At 49.7% G+C, this 14,700-nt stretch overlaps 1 protein-coding gene and 1 pseudogene across 6 annotated transcripts; both read left to right on the top strand.

The window, feature by feature from the left end:
• The first annotated feature begins 2,391 nt into the window (after nt 1-2,391).
• On the top strand, nt 2,392-4,974 carry LOC136175763 (ecto-ADP-ribosyltransferase 5-like; annotated as a pseudogene).
• Nucleotides 4,975-9,784: 4,810 nt separating this feature from the next.
• On the top strand, nt 9,785-13,587 carry LOC136174304 (ecto-ADP-ribosyltransferase 5). Of its 6 annotated transcripts, none has more exons than XM_065944370.1 (6): nt 9,785-9,884; nt 10,182-10,386; nt 10,664-10,823; nt 11,801-12,524; nt 13,114-13,146; nt 13,232-13,587. In XM_065944370.1, the coding sequence occupies exons 3-6, from the start codon at nt 10,737-10,739 to the stop codon at nt 13,336-13,338; spliced, it is 951 nt and encodes a 316-aa protein (XP_065800442.1). In that variant the 5' UTR covers nt 9,785-9,884; nt 10,182-10,386; nt 10,664-10,736; the 3' UTR covers nt 13,339-13,587. The 6 variants fall into 6 exon arrangements, with proteins under 6 accessions (XP_065800442.1, XP_065800443.1, XP_065800439.1 ...); XM_065944371.1 differs by having other exon boundaries at nt 9,796-9,995; nt 13,235-13,587; XM_065944367.1 differs by having other exon boundaries at nt 9,796-9,995.
• The last annotated feature ends 1,113 nt before the right edge of the window (nt 13,588-14,700 follow it).

Below are 14,700 nucleotides of genomic sequence, written 5' to 3'. Positions count from 1 at the left end.
CCAGGTCTCAGGATAAGTGAAGCAATTCCCCAAAACCAGAGGATGGAGAGAGGAGAAAACCCTGATACCAGCAGATCTGGTCCCGTGTTGTGTCCCTGCAGGCCTAGCTATCCAGACAGTTAAGTATCTTCTGTAACAGCAATTGTCAATTCTCAGGACCCTCTAGGGGGAGAGGCAGGCAGGATATGTAGATGAGTTGCTGTTTTTCACAATAATGGAGAACAGCAGAGTGACTCCTGATTTTCTAATCTTGGGGTGCTTTGGGGAAGCCAGTCTAAATTAGAAGGGGATGAAAGAACTTGTCTGGATTTGTTGTGTTTGCCTCTCCTCTTCTTTTGGTCATGCTTTATGTTCTATGGGATTTCATTTCTCTGACCAGGGACTGAACCTGGGCCACAGCAGTGAAAGCCTGAAATCCTGACCACTATGACACCAAGGACACCCCAGGATATGCCTCTTTTTACCTCCCTCCCCACCCTCCCCTATGCCTGGACAGTTTGTCTTCCTTTTTGATCTACAGGAAAAATTTCTGGAGGAAATGGGATTCTAGGTGAAATTTTTTATTTGTCTGGCAACCTAAGGGGGTGGGGAAACAAAGATAGGGCTAAATGAATGAGCCAGACCAGAACAAGTCCCTGGGGTGAGTTTAACTTTCTGTGCCCTTCTCAGACACAGCAGGTAACAGGCACATCTCTTAAATCCTGGTTTCTGGACCCCCAGGTCCTTGGCCGCTCTGAAAGAGGAACCCTGCCACCCCAGAAGCTCATGGTGCCAGGAAGCTCTTTCCCAAGCTGCTGACTGATTCCTCACTGGTCCCTTCTGCCTTTACCTCCCAGGGGGCATCCAAAACACAGAGCTAGGGTATTTATAGGCAAGCCCAGGGAGGTGAGGGGAAAGGTTAGTGTTTATAAATATAAGTCACCTAAGTCTGAGAGTCTGAGTCTGTGGAGGAGCCTGAGGATGTGAGAGAAAGCTTTGCATCTGGGCAAGGCTTACTGAAGGGAAGGGGCTTAAAGAGAAGGAGAGGGGTGGGGGCCACTGAAATGCTGGAGTACCCGTGACCCAAGGAGTTGGCCACATGCAAATTGTATGCACATCAAGGAGTACACTAGAGGTGAACTCTCAGCAGGTGTAACTCTCTTTGTCCCCTCAGACTTCTGGTGTGGAGGCTGGACCATGGCGGTCACAGACTGCCCGAGGGAAAAACACATTTCACAGTTCTCTTGCTCTAGCCTTGGTCTTGCTAGGAGACAAAGAAGGTCCTGGAGAAAGGCCTCGCAGTCCAAGGGAAGGGGAGTTACAGCTCTCAGCCCTGCTCCCACAGGGTGTCTGTTGTTAGGGAAGGGAAGTGTCCGGTTCCTGCCTGGGTGGGGGGCTATAGTTAGCCATGGACTTTGTAGATCTGAGGGACACAGGGGACAGGTGACAGTGCAGCTCCTGAGCAGACATCAGGGGCTGCCACCCAGAACTTTCAGTGCTCCTTCCTGTTCTTGGCCTGTTACCAAATCCAAGGTCGCTCTCCTAGCCACCCAACAGCTCAATAAATTGAGAAAGGAAGTGCTGAGAATACGACTTTATGTGGAAAGGCAGCTGACCAAGAAAATGGCAGACTAATGTCTCAACTATCTTATAGGGGTCTGTATTGTCAGGGTTTTTTTAGGGCAGAGAAAGAGCGGTGAGGAATAAAGAAAGTAAAAAGGCAAAACAGAGAGGGAGAGGCTGGGCAGAAGTAAAATAAAAAGGGTCCTTAGTTTTACAAAACATCTCGGAGGAAATGCCTAGTCTGTGGAAAGGATATGTTAACCTCTTCTTTTTTTGCAGCCATTCACTGACATGGGGGTTAGGTTATTTTCCTGTGAGCCAAACAGAGGTACTTTAGTTTAATAGCCGGGGAGCAGGGTTCTCTGAGGCAGAATTTCATGTATAATTATAAAAACTGAAGCAACAAAAAGGAAGTCAAAGAAAGAGTTCCATCCTAGAGTTAGAGCTAACTCTTCCTTCTAACAGGCCTGGGCTGCTTCCAGCTGGGTCTCTGACTCCAGGCCCCTCCTGACTCTAAGTAGAGCCAAATCACCTCCCCCCCTCAACCTCTACTCCCGCCTTTATCATTCCTGTGCAGATGGCTCTAAGCACTCCAGGAACCGGGCAGGGAACAGACACTAAGGTTGTGCTGGGATGGAGGTGGGGGATGTTATAATCCAAACCGCCCACTCACTTAGACACACCCTTGGACCTGCCCATGCCCTGCCCGGCCAAGTCCTGGGCCAGGGACCCCTCCCACCAGAGAAGAAAGGCTCCAAGCCTCTGTCACCATCCCAGCAAAACTGAGACTCCACCATCTCTGGTCCCACCCTCAACTGGATCTCACTCTCCAAGTGTCCCTGAGGAATAATGCTGACAGCTCTGCTGATCACCCTCAGCTGCCTCAGCCTCCACACCCTCGGCAGCCATGGGCAGGTAACTGGGGAGAACCTTCTGCTGCAGCAAAGGGAACATTTGTGGAGGGGGGAAACCTGGGGCCGACTCCTCAAAAATCCCTCCCAGGGATGCTTCTTTAGGATGCCATCCTCTGAACCCTCTTCCTCTCAGGAAACTCCACCCCTGCAGGGAGCCCCAAGTTCCCTTTCCATCTCCCAGAACCCCACTTCCACCTACTGGTCCTCCTGTGACCCTCAATCCTTCATACCCTTCTCCTTCCAGCAGCCTCCAGCTTTCTCTTATCACTTCCCATCTCCCACCCGTGGCCCAGCCTGCACACACTCTCCTTCGGGTTACCCATGTATGACCCTCCTGCAGCCCCTCCCAGACCAGGGCCTGACCTCCTCCCCACTCCCACCCGAGGTTGGAGGATGCAGTCTTCTACAGCAGGAGAGGACTGAGTCTCAGAGCTGACAGGGACCTGGTGTGGTGTCTACACACCTGTGTGGGAGAGGGAAAGAATCTGAGGCTGGGCATGGGGTCAGGTCATTGGAGATTGAGTGCTTATTGGTATGTCATCTGCACAGTGAGTCTTAGAGCCAGAAAGGTGCTTGGAGGTCATCCAACCCCACGTCCCAAGTGCAGGAACCTCTCTAATAATAAATGACCCTCTTAGTACAAAAAGAGGATCTGTACACGGTCCTGACAATAACCCTGTGGAGTCAGGAAGTATCCTCAGTGTATAGGGGGAGAACCTGAAGCCCAGAAAAGTTAAGAGACTTGCCCAAGATCTCACAGTCAGTAGGTGGAAAATTCAGGATTGAACCCACATCTGTCTGACTTCAGTGCCTATTATTTAAGTTTTTGAGCCCTTGACAAATTTCACACTCTAGATATTTGATCATAGAAATGAGATTCTGTGTTTCTGAACTGATCTGCCCATAGTACCTCTGTTCTGTACCCTGAATTTACATGATTTCCTGTGTGGCTCCTCTCTTTCTTTTCTCCATATGCCCAGGGTATTACCTCCAAGGACCTGGATCTGGCTCCAGACATCTTTGATGATTCCTATGTGGGCTGCTCAGAGAAGATGGAGGAGGTGGCAGCCTATCTGCTAGAGGAGGAGATGCTCTACAATACCTGGCTGCAGGATGCCTGGGAGACAGCTGAGAAGTACTGGGAGCAAAAAAGTCCAGGGCTCAGCCTGCCTCCGGGCTTCAAAACCGAGCATGGAATTACCATTGTGCTCTATACCAACTCATCCAACACTGCACCAGAAGCTGAACGAGGCTGTGCGGACTGGCGGTGGCTCCCGGGAGTTCTACATGAACCAGTTCCACTTCAAGGCCCTGCATTTCTACCTGACCCGGGCCCTGCAGTTGCTGCGGGGCGGTGGAGACTACAGCAGGGAACCCAGGCAGATGGTGTTCCGAGGCGTGCGCACGATTCGCTTTGAACCCAAGAGGCTGTGGGACTCTATTCGCTTGGGCCAGTTTGCCTCCAGCTCCCTGAATGAGGCTGTGGCTCGCAGTTTTGGTAATACCACCTTCTTCTCCCTAAGGACTTGCTTTGGGGCCCTGATCCAGGACCTGTCTGTCTTTCCTGAGGAGCGTGAGGTGCTGATCCCCCCACATGAAGTCTTCGTGATTACTGATTTCTTCCAGAATGAAACCCACAACGTGGTGACTCTCTCCAGCACTAATCACATCTGCAGCCACTTTAACTGCGCCTACCTGGGTGGTAAGCCATGCACGAGGGAAGCAAGACTGGCAGGAGATCCCTGGTTGATTTAAATGTCCAGGGCCTTTCAAGAGACCCATGTGATTAATGGGGAAGTTGAAGGCCAGAAATTAACTGCAGTTTTTTTCTTTGTGTCTTAGGTTCAGTCACTCAGACAAGGCCCTATGGTGTTTACTGCATGTGGGAATATGCTCAGATGATTCTCTAAATGTCCTCAAAATTTTCTTATGCTACACAGTCTAATAGACCAAAATACCTGGTTAAGGAGGATGCTAAGCAGAGGAAAGTGGCAGGAGTGCAGCTTCAGATCTCAGGAGGCTCTGGGTGTAGTAGGGCTGATAGGACACAAGTATGCTATTCCCCAGTGCTGAGGCAGGGACCAAGTGATTGGGGCCAGGGTGGGGTAGGGATGGAAAGGCAAACGGGGAAGATTTCTTGGAAGAAGGAGGAGAAATGGAAGTTAGAAGTATATTTGGGAGAAGGGAAAGCTGGTTTAAGATGGGACGTGGCTTTGCCAGGGCTTGGTAGGAAGGGAAGTTTGGGGTGTGAGGGTTTGTCTACTTGGAGGCCTCACTGTGCTGTCTGTTGCAGGGAGGAAGAAGCCGAGATGTGAGTCTGTGCCAAGTGAGTCACCCTCCTGCCCCTCCTTCCCTTGCTTTGACTTCCCCTGGCCCTGCTGACCATTCACTGCCTTTTCTTTTCTCTCTAGCAGGAGGGCAAGCAGACTCACTCTCCAAGGGGGACTTCTCTCTGCTCTCCTGGCAGACTCTGCTCTTGGCCTCTTGGGGATTCTGGTTCTTAGAAACAAGGATCTGAAAGTTCAGGGCCTGCCACTTAGGAGTCCTGGGAACATGTGACCTCCATATGAACAAGGGAGACTTTGAAGAGCCTGAAGAAGCAAAAAGATGGTTTCAGACCCAGACCTAGCAGCTATGTCTCCAACCAGGATGTCGGGGGGTGCTGCACTGTGATGACATAAAATTTCATGTTTGGTGGGGGTCAGAGTGTTGGGGAGGGCCTGGGAGGCCAGGAAGTGGAGGCACTGGCAACCCCTTTTCTTCTCCCAGATGCTGCCCTTCTGTCCTTCCTGTCATCCTGCTCAGGGCACTTCTCTTGTCAGTTTCCCCTCATCCAGGCCTGTGATGAACATTCCATACTGGGGATGTGGCTCCAAATCCCTTCCTAGAAACCCCAAAATTACCTAATGGCCTCAAACCTCCCTAAGCATCCCTAAGTTCTTCACCCAATGTGCAAAAGTCTGACTGTGTCTCCCCAAAATTCAAATACTGGAACCCGAATGCCTGATATGATGGTATTAGAAGGTGGGGCTGCTGCTGCTGCTGCTAAGTCACTTCAGTCGTGTCCGACTCTGTGCAACCCCATAGACGGCAACCCACCAGGCTCCCCCATCCCTGGGATTTTCCAGGCAAGAACACTGGAGTGGGTTGCCATTTCCTTCTATGCATGGAAGTGAAAAGTGAAAGTGAAGTCGCTCAGTCGTGTCTGACTCTTAGCAACCCCATGGACTGCAGCCTACCAGGCTCCTCCGTCCATGGGATTTTCCAGGCAAGAGTACTGGAGTGGGGTGCCTTTGCCTTCTCTGATTAGAAGGTGAGTCATGGGGAAATCATTGGTTCATTAGTTCATGAGCCCTAATGATTGGGATTTTGCTCTTGCAATAAAAGACCACACAGAGCTCCCTAACACCTTCCAACCTGTGAGAATCCAGTGGGGAGGTGCTGGCTATGAACCAGGAAAAGGCTTTCATCATACCAGGGTGGCACCCAGATCTCAAACTTTCAGCCTCCAGCCTCCAGAACTGTTAAAAATAAATGTTTATTGTTGATAAGTTACCCGCTCTGTTGTATTTTTGTTATAGCAGCCTGAACAGACAAAGATAAAAGGTTTCCTGAAACTTTCCCTAATGATTGCTATGACTCTACCATTAACACCCCAAATTTCCTGTTTCAGAAAGAGCAAGAAAAGCCCAGTACCCAGGAGGATAGTGTGCCCCTTACCTAGACTTTCTTTGCAGTGGGGAAGCTGGTGTTGGTCTCCAGTGACAGCCACCAGGGGAGGGGGAGGGCAGGTTTCTTTTTTATATTGTCAAATCCCACACACCTTGTGCCTCTCCCACAAAGCTGCTCAGAAATGTGACACTCTCCCATCTATTTCTGGATATCTCCTCTAGGCTCAGGAATATTAGCCTCTGCCCAGGGTGCTCTGGGCCAGAGCTCTTCCCATGAAAAAGGGAATCCTTGAATCCAGAGAGAAATCAAGGATTCAAGCTGGAACAGGTGCCTTCCCACTGGGTTTGGTCGTGCATTCAGCATCCCTGGCCTCAGGGAGTATCTCCTTATTGATCCTTTCAGATGAGCATGGAGACTCACCTGAGGAGCAAGGAGAGATTCCCAGAGTAGATAGTCTGGGTCCCAACTCCAGTGTTGATGGGCTATGTGATCTTGGAGGACTTTCCACTTCACTCCAGACCACTGTTCAATGACTAGATTTGACTCCATCTCTTGGGGTCTTTCTTGGGGTGCCAGGTCTCAGGGTAAGTGAAGTAATTCCCCAAAGCCAGAGGATGGAAAGAGGAGAAAAACCCTGATACCAGCAGATCTGGTCCTGTGCTGTGTCCCTGCAGGCCTATCTATTCAGACAGTATAGTATAGTATCTTCTGTTTCACCAACTGTCAATGCTCAGGACCCTCTAGGGGGAGAGGCATCAGGATATGTAGGTGAGACACTGTTTTTCACAGTAATGGAGAACAGCATAGTGACTCCTGATTTCTAATCTTGGAGAGCTTGGAAGGGGGACAGTCTCATTGGAAGGGGACAAAAGAGCTTGATCTGTGGTTTTTGATAAGCAGTCTGATTTTTTGGACTGCCTCTCTTCTTTTTTGTTTATGCTCTTTGGTTTGTGGGATCTCAGCTCCCTGACCAGGGATTGAACCTGGGCCACCATAGTGAATACCTAAATCATAACCCCTAGGCCACCAGGGAACTCCTTGGGATGCCCCTCTTTTCATTTCCCTCTCTCAATCCTGGACACAGCTTGTCCTCCTTTTTGGTCTGCAGGAAGCAGAATTCTAGGTGAAGGAAATTATTTGTCTGGCAAACCTGAGGGCATAGGGGAATGAAGATGGGTCTAAATTAATGAGCCAGACCAGGACAAGGCCCTGGGGTGAATCTAACCTTCTACGTATACCTCAGACACAACAGGTACCAAGTACATCTATTAAATCCTAGTTTTTGGACCGATAAGTCTTTGACCACTCTGAAGGAGGAACCCTGCCACCCGCAGAGGTTCATGCTACCAGAGAGCTTCTCCCAGAGCTGCTGACTAATTCCTCAGCTGGCGCCTTCTCTCATTACCTCCCGGGAGGTATCCAAAACTCAGAACTAGGGTTATTTATAGGCAAGCCCAAGGAGGTGAGGGGAAAGGCTAATGTTTACAAACATGGGGTGGCCTGAGTCTGAGAGGTCAGGGGACAGAGGGTCTGGGGAAAGGCAAGGGTGGCCCCTGAGGATGTGAGAGAGAGCTCTGCATCTGAGTAAAGCTTACTGGAGGGAAGGGGTATAAACAGAAAGGAGGCGGGTGGGGGCCATTCAGATGTTGGACAACATGTCACCCAACTGTTGGCCATATGCAAACTGTATACAAATAAATAAGTGGAATAAACTGTATGAAACAACTGACTGGTTCAATACTGAGAAAAGAATACAACAAGGCTGTATATTGTCACTCTGTTTATTTAACGTCTATGCAGAGTACATCATGCAAAATGCTGGGTTGGAAGATTTACAAGCTACAATTAAGAATACCAGGAGAAATATCAACAACCTCGGATATGCAGATGATACCACGTTAATGGCAGAAAGTGAAGAGGAACTAAAGAGCCTCTTGATGAGGGTGAAAGAAGAGAGTGAAAAAGTCACCTTAAAAACTCAATATTAAAAAAACTAATATCATGGCATCCAGTCCCATCACTTCATGGCAAATAGAAGGGGAAAAGGTGGAAGCAGCAACAGATTTTCTCTTCTTGGGTCTAAAATCACTGCAGATGATGACTGCAGGCATAAAATTAGAAGACAATTGATTCTTGGATGGAAAACTATGACAAACCTAATGTGTGTGTGTGTGTGTGTATGAGAGAGAGAGAGAGAGTCTCTCGGCCATGTGCAACTGTTTGCGATTCCATAGACTAGCTCACCAGGCTCCTCTGTGCATGGAATTCTCCAGGTAAGAATTCTGAAGTAGGTTGCCATTCCTTTCTCCAGGGGATCTACCCAACCCAAGTTCTTCCACATTGTGGGCAGATTCTTTACTTTCTGAGCCACCAGCAAAGCCCATGAGAAACCTGGACAGTGTATTAAGAAGCAAAGACATCACTTTGCCAAAAAAAGTCCTTATAGTTAAAGCTATGGTCTTTCCAGTAGTTATGTATGGATGGGAGAGGTGAACCATAAAGAAGGCAGATGGCCAAAGAATTGATGCTTTTGAACTGTGGTATTGGAGAAGACACTTCAGAGTCCCTTGGACAGCAAGGAGATCAAACTAGTCAATCCAAAAGGAAATCAACCCTGATTATCCATTGGAAAGACTGATGCTGAAGCTGATGCTCCAATCCTTTGCCACCTGATGTGAACAGCCAACTCATTGGAAAAGACCCTGATCCTGGGGAAGATTGAAGGCAGAAGGAAAAGAGGGCAACAGAGGATGAGATGATTGGATGGTATCACTGATTCAATGAACATGAACTTAAGCAAACTCTGGGAGATAGTGAGGGACTGGGAGGAGCCCTAGCATGCTGCAGTCCATGGGGTCACAAAGAGTCGGACACGACTTAGTGACTCAAGAACAACAACAAATGCACAAATGGTGACCTCTCAGCAGGCAGAACCCTCTTGGTCCCCTTGGCTTAGTGCCTTGGAGTTCCAATTGTAAGTTCTGGAGTTAGAGTAGGCGAGGTTCAGAAAAAGAACAAGACTGGCACTCTACAGGAACAGATCACCTTTAATGAGGCGAGAAGGGGCAGCGGTCAGGTTAGTGAGCTGCTGCACTTTTCTAAGAAAAGACTAAGTATATACAGGCAAGTATGTAGAAAGCTACTGTCTTAAGGGGGCCTGTTCTTTTCCAAGGTTGTTGGGAGTAGTTATCTCTTAAACGGTTGGGGCAAGGAGTTCTGGAGATTGGCCAGAGGCTGGGCCGTCTTGGAGCTGGGCATAGTTAACCTAATGTCTATTTTTCTTCGGGTGAGAGAGTTCTTTGTTTTGCCTAGAAAGGTGGGGAGGATCTTGGAGCGGAGTTTTAGCTCCAGTCTACCTTGAGCCATACAACTTTCCTTCACCAACCATGGCAGAAAGGGCCCACCCAAGGGAGAGACCACTTCTCACAATTCTCCTCCTCTAGCCCTGGTTTGCTGGGAGAAAAGTATCCTGGAGAAAGACCTTACAGTCCCTGGGAAGGGAAGTTACAGCTCTCAGCCCGGTTCCCCCAACACTGCTGTCTGTTGTCGGGGAAGAGAGGCATGGGTATCGGGTTACCACATTGATGCTATAGTTAGCCTCGGACTTTGTTGACCTTTGGGACTCCCAGACTCCCATTTCATAGTACAGCGCAGCGCCTGTGCAGACTTCAGCCCCTGCCACCCAGAAGCTTCAGTTCTCCTTCTCTCTCTCGGCCTGTTATCAAGTCCAAGCTCACTCTGCTTGCCACCTGACAGGTCAATAAATCTGAGAAATGAAGTGTTGAGGCAAGGAATATGACTTTTTTTGGAAAGTTGATTGACTGAGAAGATGGCAGACTAATGTCTCAAACTAACTACTTTATCAGGGTCTGTATGCCAGGTTCTTTTATAAAATAGCAGGGTGGGGGAGGTGAAGAATAAGGTAAAATGGCAGAATAGAGAGGGGGAGGCGGTGAGAAAGTTAAGTAAAAAGGGCTGTTAGTCTTACAAAACATCTTGGAGGAAATGCCCAACCTGTAGAAAAAGTGTGTTAATCTCTCCTTTTTTTTGCAGCCATTCATTGGTGGAAGGGTCAGCTTCTCTCCCTGTGAGCTGAACAGCGAGGCAGTCAGTCAGTCAGGCAGAGGGGCAGGGTTCTCTGAGGCAGAACCCTATGTGTGATTATAAAAACTGAAGTAACAAAAAGCAAGTCAAAGAAACAGTTCCGTCGTGGAATCAGAATTGGCTCTTTCTTCTAATAGGCCTCTGCTGCTTCCAGGTGGGTCCCTGACCCCTGTCCCCTCCCCACTCCAGCAGAGCCATTATTACCCATCTACTTTATCATTCCTGGGCAGATGGCTCTAAGAAGCCCAGGAATCAGGAGGCGGGGAGCACAGGCTATGGCTGTGCTGGGGTGGAAGTGGGGGATGATATAATCCAAGCTGAGTCCACTCACTTAGACGTGCCCGTGGACCAGCCCGTGCACTGCCGGGCCAAGTCCTGGACCAGGGATCCCTCACACCAGAGAAAAAAGGCTCCAAGTCTCTGTCCTCCAGCCCACTGAAGCCAATAAAGACCATCACTAGTCCCACCTTCATCTGGATCTCACCCTCCAAGAATTCAGCAAGAATGATACGGACGACTCTGCTGATCAGCCTCAGCTGTCTCAGCCTCTACACCCTCAGCAGTGGTGTCCGCTATTATGACCCCGGGCAGGTAACTGGGGAGAGCCTTCTACTGCAGCAAAGGGAACACTTGTTGGGGTGGGACCCGGGGCCTCACTCCTCAAAGATCCCTCCCAGGGATGCTTCTCTAGGATGTCATCCTCTGAACCCTCTTCCTCTCAGGAACCTCCACCCCTGCAGGGAGGCCCAAGTTCCCATTCCATCTCCCAGAACCCCACCTCCACCCACAGGTCCTCCTGTGACCCTCCCTTTCTTCATACCCTCCTCCCCCGGGACAACCTCCAGCTTTCTCCTCTCACTTCCCATCTCCCACCCGTGGCCCAGCCTGCACATTCTCCTTAGGGATACCTGTGTATGACCCTCCTGCAGCCCCTCCCAGATCAGGGCTTGACCTCCTCCCCACTCCCACCCCAGTTGGAGGATGCAGGCTTCTAGAGCAGGAGAGGACTGAGTCTCAGAGCTGACAGGGACCTGGTTTGGTGTCTACACACCTGTGTGGGAGAGGGAACGAGTCAGAGGCTGGGCATGGGGTCAGGTCGTTGGAGATTGATTGCATATTTGTATGTCATCTGCACACGGAGTCTTAAAGCCGGAATGGTGCTTGGAAGTCACCCAGTGCCACATTCCACCAAGTGCAGGAATCTCTTTAATGATAGATGACCCCTCTTAGTTAGTTAGGATCTATATGTGGTCCTGACAATAACGCTGTGAAGCTGGAAGTATACTGAGTTTGTAAGTAGAGGACTTGAAGCCCAGAAAAGTTAAGAGACTTGCCCAAGATCTTACAGGCAGTAGGTGGTGAATTCAGGATTTGAACCAATGTCTCTCTGACTTCACTGCCTGTTATTTAAACTCTTGAGTTCTTGCCAAATATCAGACTCCAGATATTTGAGCATAGAAATGAGATTCTGCGTTTCTGAAATAATCTGTGTCCAGGACCTTAGTCCAGTACCCTGAACTTATACATTTTCTGAGTGGCTCCTTTCTTCCTTTTCTCCATATGCCCAGGGTATTACCATCCAGTACCTGAGCCTGGCTCCAGATACATTTGATGATGCCTATGTGGGCTGCTCGAAGGAGATGGAGGAGAAAGCAGTGCTTCTGTTAGAGAAGGAGATGGCCAACCATGCCCTGCTGCGGGAGTCCTGGGAGACAGCCCAGAAGGCCTGGGAGCAAAAACGTCCAGGGCTCATTCTGCCTCCTGGCTTCAGAAGCCAGCACGGAATCGCCATCATCGTCTACACCAACTCATCCAACACTTTGTACCGGGAGCTGAACCAGGCTGTGCGGACTGGCGGTGGCTCCTGGGAGTCCTACATGAACCACTTCCCTTTCAAGGCCCTGCATTTCTACCTGACCCGGGCCCTGCAGCTGCTGCGGGGCGGTGGGGGCTGCAGCAGGGAACCCGGGCAGGTGGTGTTCCGAGGCGTGCGCAGGATTCACTTTGAACCCAAGAGTGTGGGGGACTCTATCCGCTTGGGCCAGTTTGCCTCCAGCTCCCTGGATGAGGCAGTGGCCCGCAGATTTGGTAATGCCACCTTCTTCTCTCTAAGGACTTGCTTTGGGGCCCCAATCCAGGCCCTGTCTGTCTTTCCTGAGGAGCGTGAGGTGCTGATCCCCCCATATGAAGTCTTCGAGGTGACAAATTTCTCTAAGGAAGGAAACCAAAGCCTGGTGACTCTCTCCAGCAGTGATCAGATGTGCAGCCACTTTAACTGCGCCTATCTGGGTGGTGAGTCATGCATGAAGGGAAGCAGGACTGCCAGGAGGTCCCCAGTTGATTTCAGTCCCCAGGGCCTTCAAGAGACCCACGTCATTGATGAGGAAGTTGAGGGCCAGAAGCTAGTTGGAGATATTTTTCTCTGTGACTCGGGTTCTGCCAGCTAAGTGGCAGTCAGATAAGTGTTTTCTGCATGTGTGAATATTCTTAGATGATTCTTCAAATGTTCCCAGAAGGTTTCTTCTGCTACACGGTCTAATAGACCAAAAAAGAACCTGGTTAAGGAGGACAATAGGCAGAGGAAAGTGGCAGGAGTGCAGCTTCAGATCTCAGGAGGCCGTGGGCATAGTGGGTTGATGGGACCCACATGTGCTATTCCCCAGTGCTGAGGCAGGACAGAGTGACTGGGCCAAGATGGGGCAGGGATGGAAAGGCAAAAAGGGAAGATTTACTGGAAGAAGGAGGAGGAAAGGAAGTCAGAAGTTTATTTGGGAGAAGGGGAAGATGGATTGAATTGGGAATAGATGTACCAGGGCCCGGTGGGAAGGGAAGTTGTGGTGTGAGGGTCTAACTGGAAGCCTCACTTTGCTGTCTATTGCAGAGAAGAAGAGGCTGAGCTGTGAGTCTGTGCCAAGTGAGTCACCCTTAGGTCCCTCCCTCGACTGTTTGACTTCCCACTGGCCCTGCTGACCATTCACTCTCTTTTCTTCTCTCTCCAGTAGGAGGACAGGGAGACTCACTCTCCAAGAGGGCCTTCACTCTGCTCTCCTGGAAGACCCTGCTGTTGGCCTCTTGGGGGTTCCAGCTCTTAGGAGTTGGGCTCTGAATGTTCAGTGCCTGCCACTTAGGAGTCCTGGGAACATGTGACCTCCAGATGAAGAAGGGAGGCTTCAAAGAGCTTGGAGAAGCAAGAAGGTGGTTTCAGACCCAGACCTAGAAGCCATGTCTTCAACCAGGATATTGGGGGATCTGAGGCCTTGGAGGGTGGAGGGAGCCCCGCTATATGGTGGGTACTCCTGGGGACAAGTAAGGATAGTGCTGTGATGGCTACTCCATTAAACAGTGCTGCAGTATGGTGACATCAAATTTCATGACTGGTTCATTTCATAAGACTAGACCTTCTGCCTGCTCTGGTCTTATGGGACTCAGGGACTCAAATGAATGACTTCTTGATCACTTTTAGACATGGTCCAGGTGCAGACCCTTGTCATACACTGTAGCCTGCAACTCCAGATGCTTTAATAGACAGAGGTTTCTCACAACAGCCTGGAAGGCAGCAAGGGGGACAGATGGCTTCCTCCACCATTTGTCTGACAAGGAATGCAGACCCAAGGAAGGAAGTCAGAGAGGTTGTTTTCAGACCAGGACCCCTGCCCTCCCCCACCCCCCATCTGAGTTCCATCAAAAGTCTGAAGGAGCTCAAAGTAGGATCCTAAGCCCAGGATATCGGGTCCCCAGAGCAAGCCATTTCTGTGTCCTCTCCCACCAGCGTTCATTTCAGCATTGGCAATCTCAAAACATCATGAGACAGAGATAAACACACACTCTGGATGAAAGTGAAGGAGGAGAGTGGAAAAGTTGGCTTAAAGCTCAACATTCAGAAAACTAAGATCATGGCATCTGGTCCCATCACTTCATGACAGATAGATGGGGAAACAGTGGAAACAGTGGCTGGCTTTATTTTTCTAGACTCCAAAATCTTTGCAGATGGTGACTGCAGCCATGAAATTAAAAGACGCTTACTCCTTGGAAGGAAAGTTATGACCAACCTAGAGAGCATGTTAAAAAGCATAGACATTACTTTGCCAACAAAGGTCTGTCTAGTCAAGGCTATGGTTTTTCCAGTGGTAATATATGGATGTGAGAATTAGACTATAAAGAAAGCTGAGTGCCGAAGAATTGATACTTTTGAACTGTGGTGTTGGAGAAGACTCTTGAGAGTCCCTTGGACTGCAAGGAGATCCAACCAGTCCATCCTAAAGGAGATCAGTCCTGGGTGTTGATTGGAAGGACTGATGTTGAAGCTGGAACTCCAATACTTTGACCAGCTCATGCGAAGAGTTGACTCATTGGAAAAGACCCTGATGCTGGGAAGGACTGGGGGCAGGAGGAGAAGGGGACAACAGAGGATGAGATGGCTGGATGGCAACACTGACTTGATGGACATGGGTTTGGATGAACTCCTGGA

This window comes from Muntiacus reevesi, chromosome 9 (assembly GCF_963930625.1).
Source record: "Muntiacus reevesi chromosome 9, mMunRee1.1, whole genome shotgun sequence".
NCBI lineage: Eukaryota > Metazoa > Chordata > Mammalia > Artiodactyla > Cervidae > Muntiacus > Muntiacus reevesi.
Note: the sequence above shows the minus strand (reverse complement) of the source record. Positions and strands in the feature narration are given on the sequence as shown.

What these genes read in the sequence shown, in the direction of transcription:
- LOC136174304 (XM_065944370.1), top strand. Translation starts at nt 10,737, where the DNA reads ATGATACGGACGACTCTGCTGATCAGCCTCAGCTGTCTCAGCCTCTAC. An exon ending in TAACTGCGCCTATCTGGGTG is followed by an intron (nt 12,525 to 13,113) that starts GTGAGTCATGCA and finishes TGTCTATTGCAG; the next exon opens with AGAAGAAGAGGCTGAGCTGT. An exon ending in GAGCTGTGAGTCTGTGCCAA is followed by an intron (nt 13,147 to 13,231) that starts GTGAGTCACCCT and finishes TTCTCTCTCCAG; the next exon opens with TAGGAGGACAGGGAGACTCA.